Raw genomic sequence first — 27,948 nt, 5'->3', positions numbered from 1 at the left:
GTCAACTCCTGATTTCCTATGTCTGCCCTCACGGCCCCGTCTCTTCTACCACGTTGGTTTGTTGGATCAGATGATTACTCTTCCTGCCAGGAATCGACCCCTCATTTGTAGCCCATTCTGTCAGAGGGGCTGCCGCTTTGGGAGCCATCAGTGCGGGTGCGTCCCTCCAGGACATCCTCTGTTCCGCAGATTGGTCTAGAGAACGGACCTTTCTAATTTCTATTTCCGGCCATCGTTCCATGCTCCTCTCGCTTTATTGAGTATTAAAACAGCAAAATATGAAGCATCCTGTCATGTAATAAAATTGTAGATTATGTTAATTTTAGTGTACCTATAATCTTAATTTTATTAATGACAGGAGGCAAATATTTTCCCACGCGGGTTCTTTTCCCATGCCCAGTTGTCTTCTACTCAGGTAAGTCAGTAGACACACTTATGGAGGTGCTTAATTGGTTCTTCTCCACTTGATTGTTTTAGGTTAATGGTTGCTTGTTTCCTTACATTGATTTATGATTGACACACAGGAACAGAGGGGTTGAGGGCCCTGCTCAATGAGCTTACATGCTAAAGGGAGTGGGGTAAAGTGACACAATAGATAAGGATAGTATTAGACTAATGACAGTTGCAAGCTGCTCCTTTGTCTGTTTCCCTCCAGGTCAACGGTCCCTACCATCAGCTCCACCGCACAGGCTCACTGCCTAGGTGTTCTCTTTGACTCCGACCTCTCCTTCACAACTCATGTTCAGTCTATCTCCAAATCCTGCCACTTCCATCTCAAAAACATTGCGCGCATCCGACCCTACTTAACGCCAGATGCGGCTAAGGTGCTGGTCCATTCCACTGTGCTTTCTCGCCTTGACTACTGTAATCCGCTTCTCAGTGGTCTTACGTGCTCCCAACTTGCGCTGTTACAGTCAGAATGAATGCGGCGGCCAGGCTCATCTGCCTGTCCACCTGCCTCTCACAGGCTTTACCCTTCTGTCAGTCCCTTCATTGGCTTCCTGTAAGATATAGGGCTCAATTTAAAATTCTGGTTCTTGCTTTCAAATCGCTACATAATGCTGCACCCACCTATCTATCCTCCCTAATACACAAGTATGTCCCATCTAGGACCTTACGCTCTGCTGAAGACTTACGTCTATCTTCTGTCCGTACTCCCACCTCTGATGTTTGCCTTCAAGATTTCTAGAGGGCTGCACCGTTCCTGTGGAACTCACTTCCCTCCTCCGTTAGATGCTCACCCAGTCTCCACTCCTTCAAAAAAATCATTAAAAACCCACTTCTTCATAAAAGCGTATCAATTAAACTGTTAATAGCTCCCGACTGATTCCTCTTCTGCAACTGTCACTAGTCTAATACTATCCTTACCTTTTGTGTCAATTTACCCCACTCCCTCTAGCATGTTAGCTCATTGAGCAGGGCCTTCAACCCCTTTGTTCCTGTGTGTCCAACTTGTCTGGTTACAACTACAAGTCTGTTCGGCCACCCACTGTTGTCAGGGTGGCGGTCCGGTGCCCGGAACCCAGACACAGTGTCCAGGCGGCGGTGCGTGGACCGGGACCCAATATGCCAGATGTTAAGAGGGAGTCTTCAGCATGGAGGTGGATTAGCAGGGTCTGGCACAGGGTAGCCACATACCAAGACCCTGATTCAGCTTGTGCGGATAACAGGAACTAGGAGCATGGAAATTAAGCAGACCTCCCAGGAGCTGAATAGGGAGGCTCTGCAGCAGGATTGTATCCAGTACTATAAACAAGGCAAGACTAGAGATAGACACCAAACATGAAAACAAGACAGAACTAGTAGAACCCAGAACCAGAGAAGGATAGTAAGCTAAACCCAGAACATATACACAAGACATGAGGAAAACATGAACATAACATGGGCATGACTAGACAGGACTATACATGGACTGTTGATACAAACTAAAACAAGACAAGATAACATAGGCAAAACAAGAGGAGAAATAACTAAGTACTACATATGGAAATCATGGGGATTTAGTCACACTATATGATCATACATTGCATAAGCCTGCCAACAACGCCAATGTACCCCATATCTGGCAGGTCCTACACTGCCTAATGTATACTAAAACATCCACAGATTAAGAACACATATATAGTACTTACCTGCAAGAAAGGACAGAAGCAGAAAGCAGCTGCCTGCAGGAACTCTAACACACAATGAAAGCTGAAAACAAATGGGTGTGTCACATAAAACAAACATTTAAAGGAAACCTGGAGACTGGGAAATCCAGGGACTAACTATAGGAATGAACCCAGAAATCCCAGCATAAAGAAAACCAGACATAGAACAGAAAACCAAAAACCAAGAATAGCAAAAAGAAGTACTGGATACCAGAAGCCATTACCAGAATGATCCGCAACCAGGAACAGAACGTGACAATTGTAAAGCACTGCGGAATTTGTTGGTGCTATATAAATAATAACATAATAATAATAAGAAGAAAGGAATCATATTTAGTGACCAGACTGACAGAACAGCTGTACGCAGCACTCAACATGAATGGAATTCCAGTCTTTAGGGAACATTTTCTGAACTATTTACATTTCTTTAGCCTAAAAGGTGAAAAAGTCAACTTAGTCCCACTAGCTCAGAGTTCAGTGAATAACCCCCTGGTATCTTTCCCATAATGCTCAATAACCCAGCTGAAACTTATAGGAGAAATAATTCAATTTATATAATCACTTTCAATAGGCAGACATCCTGGACTTATTGCTGTTGTTATTATTTAGTGGTCTCTGAAAGCACAGACACAGAGCTGGCATGCCCTTGGCACACTCCCACCCTCTCAGACAGCCCTCACAGCTTTTATAGCTGCAGGGAGAGTGCTGCTCAGTCGGGCCTCATCGAACTCACTGCGCATGCGCAAAACTCTCACTAGCCACGCCCCTTCTTTTCCCAACATCCGCTTCCTGCACCACTCGCTTCCCAAGTCTTTACTACAGAGTGTCTCCCTCGTGCTAGAGCGCCGGGCTCGCCCTCTGCAGCGCCACCCTGCGGCGGCGGACCGTCACAGCGGTGTCTCCTGTCCCCTTGTCTCTGTGTGTTCCTATTCTCGGGCCGGAGCGCCGGCTGACTGGGGGGAGAGCGATGCGGTGAATGCGGGCGAGGAGGCTGCCTCGATGGAGGCTTCGGCACGATCACCGCCAAAGAGGAGCCACAGAGCCGAGCCGGGGCTGGAGGAAGCCGGGGATCGCCGGGACGGCGGCAGCGCCATGGAAGCCGGTGTGTAAAGCAGGGTCTCCCCCTCTATCTCGCACCCTTATCGCCTTATTTACTAACACTGTGTCTCTCCGCAGAGCTCTACTTCCTGATCACCCGATACCTGCAGTCTGGCCCATGCCGGAGATCAGCCCAGGTAAGTACCCCAATACTGTGCTCCCCTGGGGGTCCCCCTCTCCCCCCTCACTCTCTCACTCTGGGGTCCCACTAACACCCCTTACTTTCTGTCTCCGCAGGTGCTGGCGGAGGAGCTGGAGGAGCACCAGGTAAGTACCCCGGGGGTAGGAGGGTGGGTGCAAGTAAACCCAGGGTGTCTCACTGTACCCCTAAAGCCACAGCCGGTCAGTACCCCTGCACCCCCTCCTGTTACCCACACAGCATGCTCATGGTTAATATCTGGCACTCCAGCTGCGAAGGACTGCCAGGCCCATCAGGCTCGGCCAGCATGGCTGGCTTAACTTATGGGAGCTCTAGTCCACAACTTTTCTCTTTCACCTGTTTAGGCACCATGGGAGTTGTAGGCAACAACATCTGGAGTGACAGAGGTTAGCCATGATTGCTCCACCCTCCTTTATCATGTCCTGTAATTGTGCTAGTCTTGTAAAATTGTACCCCCTTTTAATACCCTATGATGGTGGTGCCCCCATTAGTGCCTTCTCTGCCCTCCTCTACCCCTACCCTCCTCCATTACTTGATTCAATTGCCCCCATTCCTTATCTAACTAGCAATACAGTCTTGCCTGTGCTCACGACTCACTCAGTATCTTTTTAAATGTATTTAAACTGGTGCTGCTCTCACTATACCATCTCCATGCTTTACACTGTGCTGTGATGATTTACCTCTTTTACCCCAACCTCTCTCACCATACCCTGACTGTACCATTTGTACACAGTCTTTGTGATATCCCTGTACTATGCTGACTTACCCTGTGCGCTTTCCTTGTGCTGAGCTAGTCATCGATGCACTGGACGTTTATATAGCTGCTTTATGTAACCAATCTCTGTACCATCCCTGTTCCCCAGCTTGTTGCTCACCCCTACCCTCTCTGCTTTTGTGGATTACACACTCTGTCTCTACATATTGGTGATGAGACACACTCTGTGCATCCCTCCCTGTACACTGCACTGTGACTACATTGCAGCTGATTGCATTATGTGCCCAGTTCCTGGTACAATCTGTTGCACCATCCTACCCAGTGCTATACTGACCACCTCCCTGTTTGATGGTGGTATCCTTTCGATGCCTCTTCCCTGTGTTGAGGTCCTTGTACCCTGAATGATTCTCTAGTGAAAATGTGATTTATTTATGTAAATCCTGTCTCTTATGTGCCAGGTCTCTGTGCCATCCTTGCATAATCTGTGTATCCTTATATTGTGCAGTATATGGCCTCTTAAACTACCAAGTAATTGTTCCTCACTGCACCCCCCTCTGTATTCAGACACTGTACCACCCTGTAAAATCTGTGTACCTGTGCCCCCCTGCATCCCCTGTGTATCTAGGCCCAGTTCCACCATGTGATTCAGACCATGTGCCACCCTGATCCCCCTGTGATTCCACACCCTGCTCCCTCTGTGGATCCAGTCCCTGTGCCACCCTGCTCCCTCTGTGGATCCAGTCCCTGTGCCACCCTGCTCCCTCTGTGGATCCAGTCCCTGTGCCACCCTGCTCCCTCTGTGGATCCAGTCCCTGTGCCACCCTGCTCCCTCTGTGGATCCAGTCCCTGTGCCACCCTGCTCCCTCTGTGTGTCCGGCCCCTGTGCCACCCTGCTCCCTCTGTGTGTATGCGTTCCCTGTGCCACCCTGCTCCCTCTGTGTGTATGCGTTCCCTGTGCCACCCTGCTACCTCTGTGTGTCCGGCCCCTGTGCCACCCTGCTCCCTCTGTGTGTCCGGCCCCTGTGCCACCCTGCTCCCTCTGTGTGTTTTTACGGCCCCTGTGTCACCCTGCTCCCTCTGTGTGTATGCGTTCCCTGTGCCACCCTGCTCCCTCTGTGTGTATGCGTTCCCTGTGCCACCCTGCTCCCTCTGTGTGTATGCGTTCCCTGTGCCACCCTGCTCCCTCTGTGGATCCAGCCCCTGTGCCACCCTGCTCCCTCTGTCTGCAGCCCCTGTGCCACCCTGCTCCCTCTGTCTGCAGCCCCTGTGCCACCCTGCTCCCTCTGTGGATCCAGTCCCACCCTGCTCCCTCTGTCTGCAGCCCCTGTGCCACCCTGCTCCCTCTGTGGATCCAGCCCCTGTGCCACCCTGCTCCCTCTGTGGATCCAGCCCCTGTGCCACCCTGCTCCCTCTGTGGATCCAGCCCCTGTGCCACCCTGCTCCCTCTGTGGATCCAGCCCCTGTGCCACCCTGCTCCCTCTGTGGATCCAGCCCCTGTGCCACCCTGCTCCCTCTGTGGATCCAGCCCCTGTGCCACCCTGCTCCCTCTGTGGATCCAGCCCCTGTGCCACCCTGCTCCCTCTGTGGATCCAGTCCCTGTGCCACCCTGCTCCCTCTGTGGATCCAGTCCCTGTGCCACCCTGCTCCCTCTGTGGATCCAGTCCCTGTGCCACCCTGCTCCCTCTGTGTGTGTCCGGCCCCTGTGCCACCCTGCTCCCTCTGTGTGTCCGGCCCCTGTGCCACCCCGCTCCCTCTGTGTGTCTGGCCCCTGTGCCACCCTGCTCCCTCTGTGTGTCTGGCCCCTGTGCCACCCTGCTCCCTCTGTGTGTCTGGCCCCTGTGCCACCCTGCTCCCTCTGTGTGTCCGGCCCCTGTGCCACCCTGCTCCCTCTGTGTGTATGCGTTCCCTGTGCCACCCTGCTCCCTCTGTGTGTATGCGTTCCCTGTGCCACCCTGCTCCCTCTGTGTGTATGCGTTCCCTGTGCCACCCTGCTCCCTCTGTGTGTATGCGTTCCCTGTGCCACCCTGCTCCCTCTGTGTGTATGCGTTCCCTGTGCCACCCTGCTCCCTCTGTGGATCCAGCCCCTGTGCCACCCTGCTCCCTCTGTGGATCCAGCCCCTGTGCCACCCTGCTCCCTCTGTGGATCCAGTCCCTGTGCCACCCTGCTCCCTCTGTCTGCAGCCCCTGTGCCACCCTGCTCCCTCTGTGGATCCAGTCCCACCCTGCTCCCTCTGTGGATCCAGTCCCTGTGCCACCCTGCTCCCTCTGTGGATCCAGTCCCTGTGCCACCCTGCTCCCTCTGTGGATCCAGTCCCTGTGCCACCCTGCTCCCTCTGTGGATCCAGTCCCTGTGCCACCCTGCTCCCTCTGTGGATCCAGTCCCTGTGCCACCCTGCTCCCTCTGTGGATCCAGTCCCTGTGCCACCCTGCTCCCTCTGTGGATCCAGTCCCTGTGCCACCCTGCTCCCTCTGTGGATCCAGTCCCTGTGCCACCCTGCTCCCTCTGTGGATCCAGTCCCTGTGCCACCCTGCTCCCTCTGTGGATCCAGTCCCTGTGCCACCCTGCTCCCTCTGTGGATCCAGTCCCTGTGCCCTGATCGGTTTCTCCAGCTGCCAAGTCACTGTGCCACCCTTGTATCCCACTCCGTGACCGGTCCCATTCCTGCCCCCCCCCCCCCCCCCCCCCGTGTGCCCATGCATTGCCCCTGACTGTGCCCTGACCGCTCTCTCTGCCCCCAGCTGATCCCGCACCGCCTGGACTGGGAGGGGAAGCGGCACTCGCGGACCTATCAGGACCTGGTGAGTAAACTGGGGACACTGTGTGTGTGTGTATAGAGCGGTACCGAGTATCGGCCCGGTGCTGGCTCACGGTGGGACATGTAACGCAGTAATAACCGGGGGCTGAGAAGGGGGGGGGTCGTTTTACACCGGGCGGGGGGCGGGAAGTTTTATACCGGGGGTGGGGGACACCGTGTTTTTGTTCTCCATCTATTGTGAAAAATGGGGGTTATCTGAGGGCACGTACCGGGAGTGACGTCACCGCCTCTAGTAGCCAATAGAGCGGCGACTTCTTTCGGTCTGCGAGTGGTCGGCGGATAGAAGCTGCGAGGTGATTGGTTCTAGTTTCATAATACAGGAATTAATGCTTCTCGGGAAACAATAACAATAAGCCGGGGGGGCTTAGTATTTATTTCGTATAATAAATACTGTGTATATTAACCTAACCTATAATTACCTGACCTATAATAAATACTGTGTATAATAACCTGACCTATAATAAATACTGTGTATAATAACCTAACCTATAATAACCTGATATATAATAAATACTGTGTATAATAACCTGACCTATAATAAATACTGTGTATAATAACCTAACCTATAATAACCTGATATATAATAAATACTGTGTATAATAACCTGACCTATAATAAATACTGTGTATAATAACCTAACCTATAATAACCTGATATATAATAAATACTGTGTATAATAACCTAACCTATAATAAATACTGTGTATAATAACCTAACCTATAATAACCTGATATATAATAAATACTGTGTATAATAACCTAACCTATAATAACCTGATATATAATAAATACTGTGTATAATAACCTGACCTACAATAAATACTGTGTATAATTAATATCCTGACCTATAATAAATACTGTGTATAATAACCTGACCTATAATAAATACTGTGTATAATAACCTGACCTATAATAACCTGATATATAATAAATACTGTGTATAATTAATAATACTATTAACCTGACCTATAATAAATACTGTGTATAATAACCTGACCTATAATAAATACTGTGTATAATAACCTAACCTATAATAACCTGACATATAATAAATACTGTGTATAATAACCTGACCTATAATAAATACTGTGTATAATAACCTAACCTATAATAACCTGATATATAATAAATACTGTGTATAATAACCTAACCTATAATAACCTGATATATAATAAATACTGTGTATAATAACCTGACCTACAATAAATACTGTGTATAATTAATATCCTGACCTATAATAAATACTGTGTATAATAACCTGACCTATAATAAATACTGTGTATAATAACCTGACCTATAATAACCTGATATATAATAAATACTGTGTATAATTAATAATACTAATAACCTGACCTATAATAAATACTGTGTATAATAACCTGACCTATAATAAATACTGTGTATAATAACCTAACCTATAATAACCTGATATATAATAAATACTGTGTATAATAACCTGACCTACAATAAATACTGTGTATAATTAATAATACTAATAACCTGACCTATAATAAATACTGTGTATAATAACCTAACCCATAGTAAATACTGTGAATAACAACCTGACATACAATAAATACTGTGTATAATTAATAATAACCTGACATATAATAAATACTGTGTATAATACCTAACCTATAGTAAATACTGTGTATAATAACCTGACATACAATAAATACTGTGTATAATTAATATTAATAGCCTGACATATAATAAATACTGTGTATAATAACCTAACCCATAGTAAATACTGTGTATAATAACCTGACCTACAATAAATACTGTGTATAATTAATAATAATAACCTGACATATAATAATGTGTATAATAACCTGACATACAATAAATACTGTGTATAATTAATAATACTAATAACCTGACCTATAATAAATACTGTGTATAATTAATAATACTAATCACCTGACATATAATAAATACTGTGTATAATAACCTGACATATAATAAATACTGTGTATGATTAATAATACACATACAATACTTATAACCTGAACCTGGCACCCTAAATGATTTGTTTTAATGTCTCTGTGATTAGTTACATTTAAACTTCCTTTTGGTAATGGGCCTGGAATAAAACTAAGCCCAGGAATGGAGATTGAGTAGTTCCTGGCTACAGAGTATACTTCATGCTCACATTATATCCATAGGCAATGGGTCTATTCACTAAACAGTGAATTGAGACCGGCATGGCGAAATATAAACCAAAACAGCTGATTTGGCGATTGTAGCTCGAATTTCGCAGTTTGGTGTTCAGTTATTAATAATATTTATAAAGCGCCAACAAATTCCGCAACGCTGTACAATAAGTGGACTAATAGACAAGAGCTTGTAAACAGAGGATTTGGACACACAGGATCCCAGGGGGTTGAGGGTTCTGGTCAAATGAGCTTACATTCTAATCTAGAGGGTTTAACTGCAATTCATCGTTTAATGGGAAAACATGTTGGGCGTATACACTGAAATGTGAATTGATGGAAATCCAAAATTAATTTTGAAATTTTAGCCTAGAATAGATAAATTTGACAAATTGGCAGTTTGGATATCTTGGGCCAAAAGGTTGAAATTCATTTTTGAATTTCTGACAAGTCACAGTTTTTGGTGTACAACCCAAAAATATTCCTTCACAGAATATTGCACAGTTTGTCCCAATTTACAACCTGCAGGGCTGTATTACATGAAGTTGAGATCCAAAATGTAGCCTTTTGTTAAATAGGGGACACACATTCTTGTGTTTTTTTTGTTTTGTTTTTTTTTTGATTTGGCAATATCACAAATGTATTCTGATTTAGTTGGATTATCGGTGACTAGTATTGGCACTTCAGGTCTGTGCCAATTATAATTCACATTTCTGTGATGTACATTTTTGGTAAGGCTGACTGAGCTTTGCTGGGCATGATTATGTAGTTAACATACATTTACAGTGCCAATGTTGCCCATAACTGTGTCTAGTATACATTTATTGCTTTGTTTTTAAGTGCTTCACCTGATTCTGTGTATCCTGCTCAATTGTCAAACCCTTTGTGAAATTGTCAATGATCTATATTTAGTTATAAGTAATCTAAATTCTTGTCTGCTTAGTCATCTCCGTTTATTATAATGATGTGAATGACACTAAATTAGGCTTCCTGGTATATTGGCACTCTATGGACAAAAACAATTCTTTGCAAGCAGTATCAAAGTATTTATTTGTTTTTTGAAAATATGTGAACACTAAAGCAGGGCAGTGTAAGCTCCATGACCACTACAGCTTGGGCTGCCATCTGATACTTTGCATTCCGTACACAACGTGTGTGTGTGTGTGTGTGTGTGTTATATTTTCAATGTTTATTGACATCCTCTTGTTTTATTGCATGAAGCTTCACTGCTTTAAGTGTCAGGGGATAGCTAGAGCTGGCTCCTGTTGCGCTCCTTCTCGGCTACCTGTGCGTTGGGAGGAAGCGCTCAGACATGGCATCTTATCTTCCTGGCCAGTCACTTATTGAAAGTGGATCTGCAGTGCTGTTAATTATGGGACCTAGTTTGAGAGTGAACATCAATAGGGTCTAGTTGGCGAGATATTCCCATGCAGACTCTTGCTAAGCCATTGGCTTGTGCATACTCCTTACACAAGTACTGTATGTACATTCCTATGGTAGCCCTGAAAGCAGCTCATACTAGCAGTTATATGACTAACCGTCTCTGCTTACTGTTCCTTACATTTTTGTCAAACCAGTCAGAGGCATTTTAACTAAAAAAAAGGGGCTCTTCCCAGGGCCCAGAGACTGCCCACTACTCAACTGCATTGTTAATGTAGAATTTACATTTCCACATTATCAATGTCCATTTCATACAACCTAGGCTCTTAATTTGTTGAAAGGTAATAAGTCTGTCAGCTGATCGCAGGAAATAGTTTAACTGTATTGTTTATGTACCTTAAAGTGTCCCTATAAACTTTGATCATCACAAGATGGGCTATTCTTCATCTGACCCTATTCAGACATTTGTGTTCTGTATTGTGCAGGCATTCATACAGATTTGACAAGTTTGGTTTTTGAAATAAAACAAAGAAACATTCTACAGAATCTGTTGACGTTTGAAACAAGTGTAATTTTTAATGCTATTCATAATTTTTCTGTTGCTTGATAAATACCATTGCACAGCAAAATGTATGTCCAATTTAAGTCCATGTGCATAGCATTTCTCATTTAAAAAAAAAAAAAAAAAGAATAAAACTTTTGCTATTTTGGGGTAAAGTGCAACGGAGCATTTGTCATGAAAGCTTTTAGAATGGTTCACAACATTGAGCTTTTTCCTCTAGCTTTGCAACGGTTTTGCATTGATCTGTCTTGCTAAACCTGTTAGTGTTTGGTTTTGTTGCATATAATTAGGGTCCCTATTTGCATGGCACAATTCTCCGAGGTGCTGGGTCCTCACAGATGTGTAATAAGAGTCATACAAATTCACTTATTGATTCTTTTCTCTTAGTTTACACTTTTTTTTTTTTACGGTAACAAAGATGAAGGTTGGCATCTGATGGCACAGTTTTCATAAACACAATTACGTTGTTGTTGCCTCATGCATGAATCATCTCACAAAAATTCTGTATGCATTTTTTTCATCATGTATACAATACTGAGAGTTAACTACTTTACATTCTTTGTGAAGTCTTGGCTAAATTAAAATCTAGGCTATTCGGTTGTGCTAAAAGTGAGGGAGAGACAGTTCCTCTTTAATCCGAATTAAGGCGGATAGTTGTTTGTTCTTTCTATTTCCTAGTTTATTTTCTCTTTCATCCACTAAACTGAGTGTTGGGTAAAAGTTCTGAAAGTTTCAAGAACATTAAGACCCAGGCATCATGCATATCTGAGGTGTATTAAGAACTGGATAAGTGAGTTGCATCCTGAAATAACCAAAACATGTACATTGTGACGAGGACATGACAATTTCTGAAAGTTCAGTTTATGTAAAAAGGCTAAGAATGATCTGTTTTGAACTCTTACAATATCCATTGAGCTTTTGGAATTTTCTATCTAGCACAATGGTTTCCAACACATTACTTAAGGAATACTTACAGACCAGGATTTATGCACGCTCAAATTCTGTACATATGAGGATGCAGTCAGTTACTGTACTGTATGAGTGCCTTGAAAACAGAGTTGGGGAAACTACTAGTCTGTTTTACCAAATTTGTTTTATTATTTTAATTTTAATGTCAGTTGATATTACCCACATTCCGGCACTCTACTGTCTTCTGAGACTTCTGTTGATTAGTTTTGTTACCATAATAAATGTTTCTGTTAAGAATATAAAATTGTGATTGAGTTTAAAAGCATCTTTTATCCAGTTTATTTAATTTTTTTTTTATTTGGCAAGTATCTTACTCTCTTTTTTTAATCACGTCGCATGACATTTTCCCCAATTCCAAATAAAAGATTTGGACAGTAATAAAGTCTTGTGGCTGAATATGGGGTTCAGCCATCCCACATCTTCCCCCCCCCCCCCACATACAGCAGACAAAATTTTAAAAGCAGAAAACAATGCAATGCAGTTTAATAATGTGGTTTAATAATCCCACTGACAAATCTGACACAAATTTAGTTTTGTTTGATACTTGTTCTTGCGGCTTCATCTTATTAATAAAAAATGTTTTCTCATTGTTATGAGCAGGATTTTTTTTTAATGTATGTATTTCAAGCATGTTGACCCATATTCCTAACTATGCAAAGTAATACCTATAACTAATGCACCTGCATGATCTATTTTCCAAATCCGCTGGGTATGTTACATTGTATTGCAGGTAATATATAAAGTAATATGAGATAATGTTGTTGTTGCAAACGTTTGGGTCTGTTCTTGGGCTTTGACTTGGGAGCTTAGACTTCCTAGTGTGTAGGGAAGCTATAGCGCTCTAGTGCTAAGCTCTTTATTGGTTTAAGTAATGTGAAAGCATGCAACAGCAATACCCAGATTTTTATAGCTGTGTATCTTAGTGGCGCCTGATAGCTATGCATATTTAGTGTTTGAGTACAGTTCCAGTTTTGCTGAGTGAGGTTATCCTTATTTATTTCATATTTGTTTGTTTATTTTCCATAAAAATAATAATAATAATAATAATAATTGGTGGCTGTCTACTAAATGCCAACCTACAGGGAAATGCTGTTCAGTTGTCACAATTTGGATGATTTAACCAAATGTAACACATTTGACTATTGATAAAAGCATTCACTTCATGGTGAATATTATGAACATTAGATGGATATTATTAGCTGAATGCTAGAGAATTGAGTCGAGTGAAAGTTGCCAAATTTGCTTGAGAAAATGTAGTGTCATGTGAATGCACCCCTTTTTATGCTCTGTAGGTCTTACCTGCAGTGTCTTCCTTTTTGCTGTAAAAATATTGCTTTGTTGATTTGAGGTGGTCATTGTGCCTGGAGTATGTGTGTGCAGCTTTTTGCTTTGAAACACTACACATACGGAGTCTAACCCCGTTGCTGCTGAAAGTGTGACTTTGTCTCTGGTAGCATTATAGGAGCGTCATTAGCTAGCCTGGAACAAGAGTTCCAGGCTGACTGGTGTCAATTCTGTAAATATTCTTATGCACAAAATTGCTTTCATTGACTGGGAACCGTCAGCTGAAGCTCTCCGCTAATGAAAGGCTAGTGGGGACAACATTTTGTTTCTGGAACCCTGCAGAACCTGAATTTGGTGACTGGTCATCGGGGACCTAGGTAAGATGGCAATTTGTTGCAAAATGGGTTTGCCCCATTATTAGGAAACAGGAGCATCGTAACCACTACAGCGGGCTTTATGGTTCTTGGAGTGACTCTCTCTAAAACACACCTCTAGCAAAACCACTCCTGTGCCTATAAATCCCTTTTTATGGAAAAATCTTTGTAGTGCTTGTAGAGTGAGTTAAGTCGCGTCCTGGTTTGGTGAGAAGTAATTGCAGAAATGTGCAACCTGGGCACTTGCAATAAATGCAAGGGAACATTAAAGGCACCAAGACCACTTTATCTCAATGAAGTGACCCAGACCACTGTGCCATCTGTTTTTTGACCTTGCAAAGAAGATATTGACGTTCTGCAGGAACATCAATATTTTTTTGGCGGGGCTAACGTGCCTCTAGTAGCTGTCAATATGACCGCCGCTAGTGGTGTTTGCATGAAATAGTACAGTAAAACTCTTCCGATTGGTGCAATGCAGTGTTTTGCTGCAACTGTGCAATAGTCTCTCAAAGCTTCCCTATGGGAAAGCATGGGATTGGATGATATTGGAGGTAGAGCTACAGTGAGGAGGCTGGCACTAAAAATTATAAGTAAAACACCTTTTTAAAACTCTGGCAGCGCTGGCCTGGTCACCTAAATGGTGATTATGGCACTATCGCGTTTGGAATACCTATTTGTATTCCTAACGCTATATTGTTCCTTTTACATACAATAACAAATCATTTTAAATGTTTTCTTTAAATTATTATTTAATTTTTATTTATTATATATATATATATATATATATATATATATATATATATATATATATATATATATATATATATATATATATGTTGGTTTAAATAAAAAATAATTGGGTCAGTTCTAACCTGGGGTGTTCATTTAAGGAAAAGTTGTGTGAATTTTAAGAAGAATTAAGTCAACTGAATGGTGACATGCCTCACTTATTCCTGTCGCTAAACAGGTGCACGCATACACATTTTTGTTTTTTCTTTCTTTCTTACTTACGTTGGTGAAACGGTTACCTTTGAAAGAGCTGAGTGTAGGAAGTGAGGTATACAAAGGAAATGGCTTAACCAAGATCAGCTGAAATAGAGCACGTGCTACTTTGTTTTTGTTAATGCTAGCATACCAGCTGAGAATTTGTGTTTTTTTTTTTTTTTGAGTGCTTCAAAATCTACTTTAATAAAAGTATATCGTATTTTTTTTTTCTTTTCAATGTCCATATTCTTCTTTAAAATTACGTTTTTGTAAACATGCTTGTATCATATTTTAGGTGTCAGAAAACGTTCATATCCCCCCTGACTACCTGCTGAAAATCTGTGAGCGTATTGGGCCTATTCTAGACCAGGAAATCCCACAGAGTGTGCCTGGTGTACAGAGTCTTCTTGGAGTTGGGAAACAGTCCCTTTTAAGAAGAGCTAAAGGTAAGGGTGAGAGTCTGTGAAAAATGGTTGTTTTAGTATAACTGACTAAGACAATAACTATTGTGTTTTAAAGAATTGCAGTTGTTTATCTTTTGGGTTTGGTTTTTTTTCTTGTCTATTTATGAAAATCTTCTAGGTTGTCTATAGATTAACTTTGCATTCTGACACGGATTTGTAGAATACAGTGGCAATCAAAATACACAGAATTATGCTATCAATCCATATCAGTTTCCAACCCACAGTTTAAGGCACACCAACTATCAAAGGTTTATGCATTTTTATTAGTTGTGTTCCAATGGGGATACTAAGAAAACTTACAATATTGGCGTTCTTTAAAGGGACACACCAGGCACCCAGACCACTTCTGCCCATTGGGTGCCAACTCCCACTACTCTTAACCCTGCAAGTGTAATTACCTTGCAGGGTTAACTCCACTTCTAGTGTCTGTCTACTAGACAGCCACTAGAGGTCACTTCCTGCTCTATAGCACAGGAAACCTGTGCTAGAGCGTCGCTGGACGTCCTCACGCTGTGTGAGGACCTCCAGCATCGGTCAAATCCCCATAGGAAAGCATTGAAATGATTTTTCAATGCTTTCCTATGGGGAGCGCTAATACGCATTAGGTCTCCTCGGCCGGTGGGCGGGATCAGTCTCGCCCACCGGCCGACGCAATGGAGAGGAGGAGCGTCACGGAGGAGGAGACAGCGGCGAGGGACATCGCCGCTGCCTCAGTTAAGTGACTGAAGGGGTTTTCACCCCTTCAGTAACCGGGGATTGGTGGGTGGGAGGGAGAGGGACCCTCCAGTGCCAGGAAAACTGATTGTTTTCCTGGCACTGGTGATTCCCTTTAAGGACTAGTTGGGAAACCACTTCTATATACTCATTTTATGATGTCTTTATAAGCCACACTTGCACAGAAAAGCAGTTAGACCTGCCTGAGCATACTGAGGACATGTTCCCTTTTGTTATTCAAGCAGGTATCAGGCATGTATTTTGATTGTGTTTGTATACTAAAGGGTTATGCCAAGCACCACGACCACTTCAGTGATTTGATGTGGTCATGGTACCTGGCGTCTGTATGTTCATAGTTGCGCTTTAAAATGCTGCGAATATGCATTCGGCTGCAGGAGTTGTAATCCCACATCTAACAGTGTCATTGCGGGTCATCAACCAATGTCCATTCTGCACCAATTTCATTGCACAGAATGTGAGTCATTAGCTGCGAGTGGTCATCTGATGGCCTCAGCCAATGGATGGTGATGGAAGTTCACTGCCATCGCAACGGCAACCCATGTCAGGGAGTAAAACATTGTTAAACATTTTGCCCCATTACCGGGCAACTAGGCCGGGGTACATCTGGCATCATAACTACTGCAACGGTCTGCAGTGGATAGGATTATTGTACCAATTCTTTCAGTGTGAATATATTACACAGTACTAATAACACCGTTTTTACACACAGCACTGTTACATTTCTTATCATCTAAATATGGAATTGGAGGAATGGCAAGGGCAACTATTGTAACCTAGAATTTGGAATTCCCTTTTCAGTTTCAAGTTCTAATTTAGGGAATAAACTAACATAGGATTTAGTTACTAAACTATTAAATTAAATTAAACTGAAAACCTGGGTAAAATAGACACATTTTTTTAGTTGCAGATTCTTTTTCTATATGCTCTATTTTGGCTTAAATGTTACAGTTTTGATTTCTGTTTACAGCTTTGTGAATAAACGTCATATGTTTGCTTTTTACTGTGCTGTTTATTATTTCTATATATTGTGCAAGCAGCAGCCAATGAAATCAATGAGGAAGTATCTGCTATTGAAATGACCCGTTTCCCTTCCTCCCAATTACTATCTAATGGATGAGAGGCACGAAGAAGCCACCATTTTTTTTTCTCCTCTTGCCAGATGAAACAAGGAAGCATGTCAGTCCGTTTAAACAGGAACTGCTAGCTTCCTTTTTTTTCCCCTTTCTTTCTTTCACTGGTGAAATATACCAAGAATAATTGTAACATAAATTCACTTACTTGCCGTTCCATTTAGCAAATCATCATCCCATTCCTATTCTACTTTACATGCTTGAGAGATTGCAATTTGTAATTAATTCCACTAGGATATGAAAACTGAGTCCCAATTCAAGATTCTGCACATATGTGCATATAGCGTAAACTGGCCTTTTTCATAATTTCCTCTTGTTTTAACGACCTGTTAACTCATGGAGAAGAGTCCACATAGATTTCATGGAGGACGGATTTCAGGATGCTTGGGGAGGGGGTTTTCCTTTAAGGTCATGGGACATTGTAAGTTTATGTGCATTTTCTAAAGGCAATTGGGACATTATTGGTATCTTTAATATAATGTAAATAAAATCTCAATGGTGCTCTGTATATAAAAAACAAAACAAAAAAACAATACTTCAAGTAACTGCTTAAATTTTCGTTCTGGGTTAAAAAGGTTCTTATGTGAATCTTAAATGTTTTAAATGCAATACAATCACACCAAAGTTAAATTAATTTACTAGTTATTAGCTGATAGAACAGGAATGTGTTTTATTTTATATATATATATATACTTTCCATTTTCAAAATGAGCAATCTGTGATATTTACAAAAAGTGATTGATATGTACCCCCAGATTGTCGCCATACACCATGGAGAGGGTCCGCTTTTGCAGCTTTACACAGGGGAAGACCACCGGAACTTCCTGTGAATTATGGGAGGCCCCTAAATATTGGTAAGTTCTGTTTTGGTTGTAATTAACTGGTTCGTGGTTTGTGCAAATCATGATGTTATATTATTATAATAATGTAGCAAAGTCATGAGCACCGCCTATCCTTTGTTTTATAATTTGGAATCAGTTGGCTTCTTATGTTCAAATGTTTGACATGATGTGAATTCAGTTAGTCTGGTCTTTATGCCATAACATGCTTTACCTAAATGAATAATCTTAGTCCTATGTGTAGTATGTGACCGCTTTTTAATGGCAAGTCATGTGTCTTTTTTATTTTTATTCTCGGAGAACTTTTTATATCTTCTGAGAACTTTGTTTTAGAATTTTCAAAATGTCAGTTTTCAGGAAATGCAGTATCTCGTGTGTGTGTGTCAATTCACAACCTTTGTGGAGAGGGACCTATAATTTGTCCGTAGCATTAGCTTGCAGATACATTTCTCATGGTCCGCACCTTTCTTGGACATGTCTCCATTGCACTGGCGAGTTGGGTAGTTGTCCTGGACCTTACAAAAGTAAAGTGCTTTTTCTAAAAATGGAATGCAAACCCATAAACCAATTGGCAGGGGTTTTAACTGCGGGTATACATGTTTCTCATTCTGTTAACTAAATGGGTTTGATAATTGGTAATATGTGTGGCTGTATTTCCTGCCCTCCGTAGATGGCATATCTGTAGGCTAACTAGCACAAGAAAATCGAAATGTCATGTAAACAATACATTTGCTGTTGTTCGTGTAGCACTGTGTGTAGATTGCATGTTCTTGTCTAGAAAGACACTTTTGTCAATGACAGATGCATTTTATGTGGACGTTTATTCTGAATGTTTGTTTTTCTTCAAATGTGAGAGCATTTTGTAGCTTTCACAGATAAAAATTTAAAAGGTTCAAGTATTTTGGTTAAAGAATGGGAAAGTCATTTTTGAAGATGGCTGTTGTAAGATATGACAAAATGAAAAGGGCACAATAAATCTTTTCTTCCTGTCCGAAATATAATCAGATTGTATGATTGTTTATCAGCAGATTTAGGCTGTAATTTCCTTTTTGTTAGTGGTCTAAAAATCATTTTTATTAAAGAGGAACTTTCATTTTGCAACGTTTTAATTTTCTGGTAGACGACCACTTATGTTGATAATGTAATGAACGGTGTGAAGGAGCTCCTGTACTCTTGCTGAGTACCTCCGCCAAAGTTTCCCAATTACTGGAAAAGAATCACTAAAGTGACTATAGTCTTTCCCCAAACACCAGTCGGGGAAGAGGTAAAATAACACGCTTTATTGTGACATGGTGGCATATTTATAGGAACATTCCACATAGGGGGTTGTCCTAGTTAAGACTGGGTCCACTCCCTAGAGCCTCAGTGTCTGGGGCATAATTCAGTTAACTCCCATAAAACAGGACTCCATACAATATGAATCATAAAACATAACTTTCCCCACATGAAGAGGTCACAAGAAATACATTCCCGGACAGGACTAGCTTCCGATAGTAAGCTTTCACAGAAGCACGCAGATTGAAGGTATGAGGCCTAAGAAATTATTGAGGAATATTTTATGTGGATGTGGCTCATCTTCAAATTGACGTACAGTTCCAGGCTGTTGTCGATCAAGTGCTGGTTATCATAAAGAGGTATTTGTGGAAGGGGGCTCCACCTTACTTGCATTACCTCCAGTTAGCCCTCTCCTAGATGCCCTTGTGAAGGTGTAGTGGTTGTAGAAAGTTCTGCCAGACCTCTGGCTGAGTGGAAGTTGTTGCCGGCTTGCCTGTATCTCCCAGAGGTGCACTTCTGGCTTTCCCGGCAAACATGAATGTTGTTGGGTGGTAAATCAGCGCTTTGTTGCCTAGAGGGTAGATGGACATATGGAGCTGTAGGCAAGGGTGTGAAGTGGCTATTTTGGGTGGGAGTTGCATGGAGTCCTGCACCAGTTGTTCGTGCAATCGCGGCAGGCTTCATCACAGATGGCACTTGCCTATGCTAATGTTTACAATAGTTATCTGGAGTGTCCAGGTGACCCTGTTTTATTAACCTTGTTTAAGTTCCCAAGTTAGAGAAATCAAATCAAATGGCTAATCTTAGTGAAGATTCAGCATTCTATCTGGTTTTTAAATGCAATTCCCATAACATTTCATTTCTACTGTATAACAAAGACCTATCTGGTTTAAATTCCTATAACATGACTGGACCACTTATCTAACTTAGGACTGCCTTCAGATCTTGTTGATTCTTAATTGCGATAATACTTGGCCATCTCAATTATTGGAGTTTGTAGTACATTAGAAACATAGAATGTGACGGCAGATCCATTCGGCCCATCTAGTCTGCCCAATGTTCTAAATACTTTCATTAGTCCCTGGCCTATTCTTATAGTTAGGATAGCCTTATGCCTATCCCACGCATGCTTAAACTACTTTACTGTGTTAACCTCTACCACTTCAGCTGGAAGGCTATTCCATGCATCCTCTACCCTCTTAGTAAAGTAATACCTTACTATTATTTTTAAACCTTTGCCCCTCTTATTTAAGACTATGTCCTCTTGTTGTGGTAGTTTTTCTTCTTTTAAATATAGTCTCCTCCTTTACTGTGTTGATTCCCTTTATGTATTTAAAGCAAAGTTACATGCAGATTACTCTGGTTTTCAAGTACGTCCTGGGGATGTTACCTTAGCCCAACATCCTGGGGTTGTTACTTTTACCCAATTTAATGGTACTCATTTTATCTACCTCGGAAGGTATTTATCTACCCTCCTCTTGCTATTTAATTGCTTTAAATAAACTGATAAACTGTTTTTTTGTTGTTTTTTTCATTAGTGAATGTCATCTCAGCCAGAGAGCTTACTGGATGTGCACGCTTCAGCCACATAATCCCAGTTACAACCTACCAGCAAATGAAAATGCACAAGAGGATTCTGGGCCATTTGTCGTCTGTGTACTGTGTGGCTTTTGACCGCAGTGGAAGGCGCATCTTTACTGTGAGTTTGGGAAAGAATAGAATCTGAGTGTATTGTGTTCAAAGCCAAAATTGTTACTGGGACACTTTCTTGTAACAGCAAGTAAGGTTTCATTGACCAATGTAAAGGGAAATAAGCATGTTGACATATATTAATTTGTGTAGGGTGTAATGTAGCAACAACAGTCCATTCATACACAGCATATTAAATACAGAGGAAACCAGGAATGTTTGACCAGTCTGTTTTTATTTGGAGACAAAAGATGGTCTCCAATATAAAGATATATAAAAATAAAAGAAAATACGTAAATGTGGATAAACTGGACTGCAATAATAAAAATTTTGTGCATGTTAATGTAATTCCTAATATATATATATATATATATATATATATATATATATATTTTTTTTTTTCAATCTAGCAATAACAAGAGAACCGTGTAGGATGTAAATGCATTGTTTTGTCAATGTTACAAGTTTGGTTTGTCTGTGCTGAAGGATGGGCACTGTATCCTTCATGGTTTGTAATAGATTTCCAATATTTGGAAATTGTGGAACTTGTTATATGTGACAGCAGTTCTGTTTGGAATGGCAGACCTGGTCCAACATCCCCCCTCACCTCCACACTGCCAGCATTCCTCTGACATGCTATATTAGAATTTGTGTAGCAACCACAAGGTCCTGTACTAGTGTATTACCTACCTAACGTGGTCTTCCGACGAGAGACAAACCTGGTATTCGCATAGAACATTCTCTGGAGGAGTTGTTAAAGGGAAGAAATTTAATTTTCTATATATTCTTCCTTGAGACAACTTTGCATGAAAATCCATATGATTTCCATGTAAATGAAGTCTTTGCATAAGCAGTTTATAGTATTGTTCAGCTGACAATAGCTGAACTGTTCAAGGCCAAAGTGGTAGTGGTAACCAATTTGAGAGTGTGGGGATGGTTTGGGAGGGGCAGGATGGTAGTTTGTATCGGTGTTTGCCCCTACTAAGCTAGTCTGTTTGTTTGCTCTGTTTTGTATTGCTTGCTTGCATTATGTCTTAAAAAACTCATATTTATTCCAGGGATCAGATGACTGTCTTGTAAAGATATGGGCTACTGATGATGGTCGACTTCTCTCCACTCTTCGTGGGCATGCAGCTGAAATCTCAGACATGGCTGTGAATTACGAGAACACCTTGATTGCCGCTGGTAGTTGTGACAAGGTGGTGCGTGTGTGGTGTCTGCGCACATGTGCACCTATAGCAGTGCTACAAGGTCATACAGCCTCAATCACTTCCATACAGGTAATATAAAGATCATATTATGCTCCGTACCATTGTAACATATAACTGATTGCTTTTTCATTTTCTGATTACTTTTGAAATTACAGGGACACCTCAGGCACTAGGAGAGCATTATAGGTACACAGTAATTTGTCAATTGTTAGCGCAACGGTCGTATTAAACAAATCCACTTTCACAAATCCATATTGGCATTGTTTCTGCCAGCAGTGGTGAATATTTACAGGCTTCTTTGGTCTGTTCGGTATGAACAAAAGGGGTCACTAGTCATTCTGCCATGCCAAAAGGGCTGAATTATCCTCTGCCCCTAATTATCTTATCCCTCATTGCACAGGGTGAATGTATAAAGAATTACCAAGTTTTGCTAATGAATAGACCCGTCTAGAAAAATACCTGCAACAAGAGGAAACTTCTGGATTCAGATTCGTTTGGAAATATCTGATCTATAAACCATTTCTCTTTCACAGTTTTGTCCAGCGGCTAAAGGAAAAATTAGATACCTCACTTCTACTGGTGCTGATGGGACAATCTGCTTCTGGCAGTGGCATGTGGACGAGATGACGTTTGAGTATGCTTCCTTGTATTTCTTTGTGTGCTTGAATCAGTGTTTGTTAATTGTATCCATTGCAGCCACATTCCCAGGCCCTGTTCAAGGTTAAGAACTAGAACACCAGAGCTCTCTGCTAGCCTCTCTCTCCTGCAGTATCTTATTCCTCCTTTATTTGGCCTAAAGATTACATTACTCAGAGAATCTTCGTGTCATTTATACAGATAACGTTAGCACATCATTTGTTACTTCTGCCAACTCTGTACGATTAATGATAAATGGAAACAAATAGCCTGGCTGCGAGTATTTTGCTTCTTTCTTTCTTTCTTTCTTTCTTAAATAAAATCCTTTTTTTTTTTTTCTCTTCTCTGCAGTGATCGCCCTGTGAAGTTCGCTGAGCGGTCCAGACCTGGCGTTCAGATTTCTTGTTCCTCCTTTAGCTCCGGTACGTGTCATAACATAACATGTCACAATAATCAAAAGTATTGAGTTTTATAGAGTCCCATTTTTAACCTGGGTCCACCACAAATTTAGCGCACTGGATTTTTTTTTATTCTGGACGTAAATTATTAGTTTGTGCTGTAATTTTTGATGACCTGGTCAAATTACCCAGGAATTCTCCATATTCTTAAACAGATTGTCATTCATAACCTGAAAAGGCACCATTTTAATCTGCAAATGATGTTTTCTATACATTATGCTAGCCAAATGACTACAGAATTGCAGACAGTGGGTAATACATAAATGCATTTAAGTGGTATCGTATTCCAGCCCTCCTAACTTTTGTCTTAAAGGACCACTCTAGGCACCCAGACCATTTCAGCTCAATGAAGTTGTCTGGGTGCCAGGTCCCTCTAGTTTTAACCGTGCAGCTGAAAACATAGCAGTTTCAGAGAAACTGCTAGGTTTACATTGAGGGTTAATCCAGCCTTTAGTGGCTGTCTGCCTTACAGCCACTAGAGGCCGCTTCTGCGATTCTCACTGAAAATCACAGTGAGAAGACACTGACGTCCATAGGAAAGCATTGAGTAATGCTTTCTTATGGGCGGTTTGAATGCGCGAGCGGCTCAGCGGCGCTGACATCTGCAGGAGGCGGAGAGTTCCCCAGCGCCGAGGGAGCCAGGCGATGGAGAAAGTTAAGTGGCTGAAGGGGTTTTAACTCCTTCAGCCCAGCGGGTGGGGGGGGACCTAAGGACTACATAGTGCCAGGAAAACTAGTTTGTTTTCCTGGCACTATAGTGCTCCTTTAATAATTTTATGTATAACTTTATCTGCACGTGTTTGTTGAAAGTGACATTGGTGTCTGATTACACTCTCTTTCTCTGGTGTTTTGTTTCTTAGGTGGTATGTTCATAGCCACAGGCAGTACTGACCATGTAATAAGGATATATTACCTGGGCTCTGGTACACCAGAAAAGTTGTCAGAACTGGAAGGGCATTTGGTAAGACATTTAAGTGCAGTGAGTGTGTGCTTTATTGGTATACTCACTTAAAGCAGCATGCTTGCCTACTACTGTTCTAAAATAATATTGTTCGTGCAAACTTATCCTGTACACAAGAGGCACATGTGAGATGTAGAGCATTATTAAAGAAATGCACAAGCCTGTGGTTGTATGGCATTTTTTTCTGTTGATATGGGACCAAATATGACCACTCCATGAGCATAATGGGGCTGTGGCTTCACCTTGGCATGAAAGTTTTTTACTTCCCTCCACTGCAGTTAACAACCCAGTAACAGCCTCCGTTCAATATGTTGGGGGTGAACAATAATTTTCAGAGACGTTACAACTCCTTTTGAAGGCGGTTTTTCGGTAGACACCACATTTTATAGAACTGAAAACTTAATTTGCTAAATTTTTGGATAAAAGAGCCAAATTGTAAATTATTGTCCAACTCCACTATAGTCATAGCTTGTTTTTTTTGTTTTTTAAATCAATTGTGCAATTTGTTTTGTATTTCACTATAAGTGTGTTTTGTGAATAAGTCCCAATATAATCTTTAGAAGTAATGGGAAGTGTAAGGCAGCGTGCATAAAATTAGCAGTTTGGCCTTTTTAGAGTGCAGGTGTGATATCTGTGTAATTATAGAAATGTAAATGTAATGATGTGTGATGATATCCAACTGCAGCAGTGCATGCCAAGATCAGCTCTCCACCGATTTTATAACCAGGGTACCTCCGCATTGAGGCAGTACACCGGTAGTGGTTGGTTGGCACTCGGGTTCCCTGATAGCCCTGGAAGCCAATCAGAGAAGACAAGTTATACCTGTCAGGGTATGTGCTCACTGTGCCTGGAGACCTAAACAGCGCATTGTTAGGGTTAGAAATAGTTTGACACAAGTAGTTTCACTTTACCAAACAGGCATGTCAAACTTGATGCTATAAGTTACCCGAAAATCTGGTAAGGGGCTACATGCAGGGCATTATTACAAATACAAAAATACAAATCCCCACCAAAATGATGTGTACAAAAACACAAAATAATTCCTTATAACCAGCGAAAACATAAAATTACATAGCAAAAGTGCCAAAACGTCCTCAGTCCCAAGTTGATGGAATCTTTGTATTAACCAATATATTACTATTTGTCATCAGTCTACATTAAATTCTGCCTGCATCTCTTTAATAACATTAATCTACCCTTGCATATCATGAAGCTTGACGTTACTTATCACAGCGTAGTAATACTGTCTAAAACCACTGTCCTTTTTTTCAGGATAAAGTCGTCGCTGTTCAGTTTTGCAATAACGGTGACCGGTGAGTAGTGTTTTATTTATTTGGAATCCGTAAGTGGTTCTTATTTAATGTTGTTATACCAGCACTGAAATCTGCCTTCTGGAAATACTTGGCAGCTCGACATCAACTCTATTCTTCTTCTTCTTATGTTTCTATTCTCTAAACATTTATATAGACTAGTAACTCAATTTTCTGAGCATGTGCCAATTTTATTGTGACATTTTTATGGGGGTATTATTAGTTTTGCACAGTGAGGGTATTGCTGATTTGTGCATTTATCAGTGCTATAATTGGGATTGGTAAACAAGTAGCAATAGTCCTTTCCTTTGTTTATTTTATCATAAGCATGGAACCTAGGGATTATTGGTACTGATCTGTATCCCTTATATTGTGTTTGCTTGCTTAGTTGTATTTTTCTGTAGGGCATTGAGAATGTGCTTGCCTTCTAAAAATTACACAAGGGTTTATTCTCAAAATGTTGGAGCTATCAGATTTCAAAATTAATAGAAAAAGTACAGATTTTAGAAGCATATTCCCCTGTAGTTGTCACAATTTCTACTAGAGTGATTTAAATATTATTTTTCATTTAATGTAATTTTTTTTTGTTTGTTCTCTGAATGTTTCTGAACTTTAATTTGACTTTTAGTTCACTATACTAATGATAGCTCTGACCAGAGGAACAAAGCCTTCTCTATGTTGTGTTATCATTTAGACATGTACACATTGTACGAGTCTGTTTGTGACAAATGCAAATTTTAATAGAAAATTAGCATTTTTTTCAGGAATTCCAGTGTGATGAGATCAAACAAAGCAACAGTAATTGACGTTACAGAATAATGAATGGAGCAGACTGATTCTCTCTCCCCCCCCCATGCAAAAAAAAAAGACACTTTTCAGAACACTAAATCTCTCCCTTTGTTTCATTAGTTTAAATCTCTTAGTGTTCTGGGGTATTTGCATCTTTCAAATAGCCAATTGTTAAGTGCCATCTAGGGTGTTTTTCTGTCTTACATGGCTATTGAAGCTATAAACACTAGTAGTGTCTTGTTCTTGTGCACAAATGATCTGAATTTAGTGTGAATATAAGGTTTTTTTTTTTTTAATCTAGTCTCAATAGACCTCACCCATTCCCCCACTGTGATTTTTAAACGAGACTCTTCACGATCTGATCAATTTAACAGAGACACATACAGAAAATTCATGCCACTCCAAGCTTGACAACCCCTCTCCAGGCATGTCTTGTATCAACTGACCCCTGAAGGATCCATATACCAGATGGTCCTTTCTCTTCACATATGGTAATTGAGGGCCTCGCAACATGTATGTGGCAGTTGTTTTATGTATACCCCTTTTTATTTTTAATTATTTTCAAACATTCGTAGCATATCCAAGTTTTTATAAAGTATACGTGAGCCCTTGTTTGCCAGAATTCTTTTTAATTGCCGTCTTTTGGCGTAAACCATTACTTTAGTGTCTCTGGAAAAGTGGTCTCTACCTCCAGGCTAATGCTGTGTTACATTAAGCGCTGGAGCGAGATGAACGAATAGATTTCTGACCTCTCTGTTTTGGCTCAGTAAGAGAGCTATTCTATCAAAGGTTCCCATCTGTCTTCTTCAAGGAAATATTAAGGGTTTTTTGTTTGGTTTTTTTGGTTGGAATGGAATTGGGCAGAGGTAATTCTTTGCATGTTAAAGTCCAGTATTACCTAGATTCTTTTTAGAAGAGGGCAGTTCACTAATTAGACTCCAAGACTTAAACTGGAACTCATGTGATCCTCAGTCATCTATTGGTTAAGAAGTGTTGCTGTGTATAGTGGGAGTTGCAGTCAGCCACCACCAGGGAGCCATGTATTGACTGCCCTGCTCTGTAATCATGTAGGTGAAGGGTTGCCCAAAATGTCTTAGAATGCTTTATTTTGCAAGTGAGCCCGGAATGATGCAACAACTTTGGTTTATTCGCTAAGCAGTGAATTGAAAACCAAATTGCACATTTTAGCTAAATTCTCCAACTCTTCTAGGTCACAGCTTGGCTATTTTAGCAGCTCTTTTTTCAGTTCACTACAGTTTGTTTTTAGGAAATAAACCTCTCGGTTCATTAATCCACAGTAAAGAGAAGATTTTTTTATTTTATTTAGTTTTATTAATAAAATATATACGGCCTCCAATTTTACTCAGAAAAGCAATAATGCACAGTTCGTGTTTGAGTATTTTAGTACATACATTGTAGAGATGTGAAATGCCATGAAGTTATCAAGTTTTTATAATATCTCTATTTGTGAAAATCAGTAGTCACATTTATCAAGTCAGTTTACGGTCTCGTACTACAATAGGTAAAGCTGGTATGACTGATCGTTACTTATTTATGTGCCCAAGGCCATTGAATGATTTATTTAGTGAAATGGTGAGAGCCCCCGTGAAGCACAGCATTGTGGGAAATCGTCCACCCAGAGGAGGCAGAACTTCCCATTCAGAATGCAAGACTTCTCTTCTACTCTGTGCAGATTCTCCTGGGTTTATCCACTTTAGGGATGAAGTCGCTTTAGGCATATACTGTCTCATATTCAATTTAAGGGTAGTTTTATTTCACATTTGAAGTGTTGTTGTTTTTTTTTGTT

General features: G+C 41.2%; 1 protein-coding gene across 3 annotated transcripts in view; it reads left to right on the top strand.

Annotated features, from left to right (window-relative positions):
• Nucleotides 1-3,016: 3,016 nt before the first annotated feature.
• The window catches only part of BRWD3 (bromodomain and WD repeat domain containing 3), a 55,338-nt gene continuing 30,406 nt past the window's right edge, over nt 3,017-27,948 (top strand). For all 3 annotated transcript variants that reach the window (XM_063431824.1, XM_063431823.1, XM_063431822.1), the window contains exons 1-12: nt 3,017-3,252; nt 3,327-3,385; nt 3,486-3,515; nt 6,863-6,922; nt 14,940-15,090; nt 17,729-17,827; nt 20,626-20,786; nt 21,835-22,056; nt 22,521-22,621; nt 22,975-23,045; nt 23,942-24,042; nt 25,315-25,355. In XM_063431824.1, the coding sequence (XP_063287894.1) occupies nt 3,150-3,252; nt 3,327-3,385; nt 3,486-3,515; nt 6,863-6,922; nt 14,940-15,090; nt 17,729-17,827; nt 20,626-20,786; nt 21,835-22,056; nt 22,521-22,621; nt 22,975-23,045; nt 23,942-24,042; nt 25,315-25,355 (1,199 nt within the window). In that variant the 5' untranslated portion in view covers nt 3,017-3,149. The remainder of the gene's footprint in view (nt 3,253-3,326; nt 3,386-3,485; nt 3,516-6,862; nt 6,923-14,939; nt 15,091-17,728; nt 17,828-20,625; nt 20,787-21,834; nt 22,057-22,520; nt 22,622-22,974; nt 23,046-23,941; nt 24,043-25,314; nt 25,356-27,948) is intronic.

The sequence above is a fragment of the Pelobates fuscus genome, chromosome 9, assembly GCF_036172605.1.
Source record: "Pelobates fuscus isolate aPelFus1 chromosome 9, aPelFus1.pri, whole genome shotgun sequence".
In the NCBI taxonomy this organism is placed as follows: domain Eukaryota; kingdom Metazoa; phylum Chordata; class Amphibia; order Anura; family Pelobatidae; genus Pelobates; species Pelobates fuscus.
The sequence above is the reverse complement of the archived record's forward strand: the minus strand, read 5'-3'. Positions and strand labels throughout refer to the sequence as shown.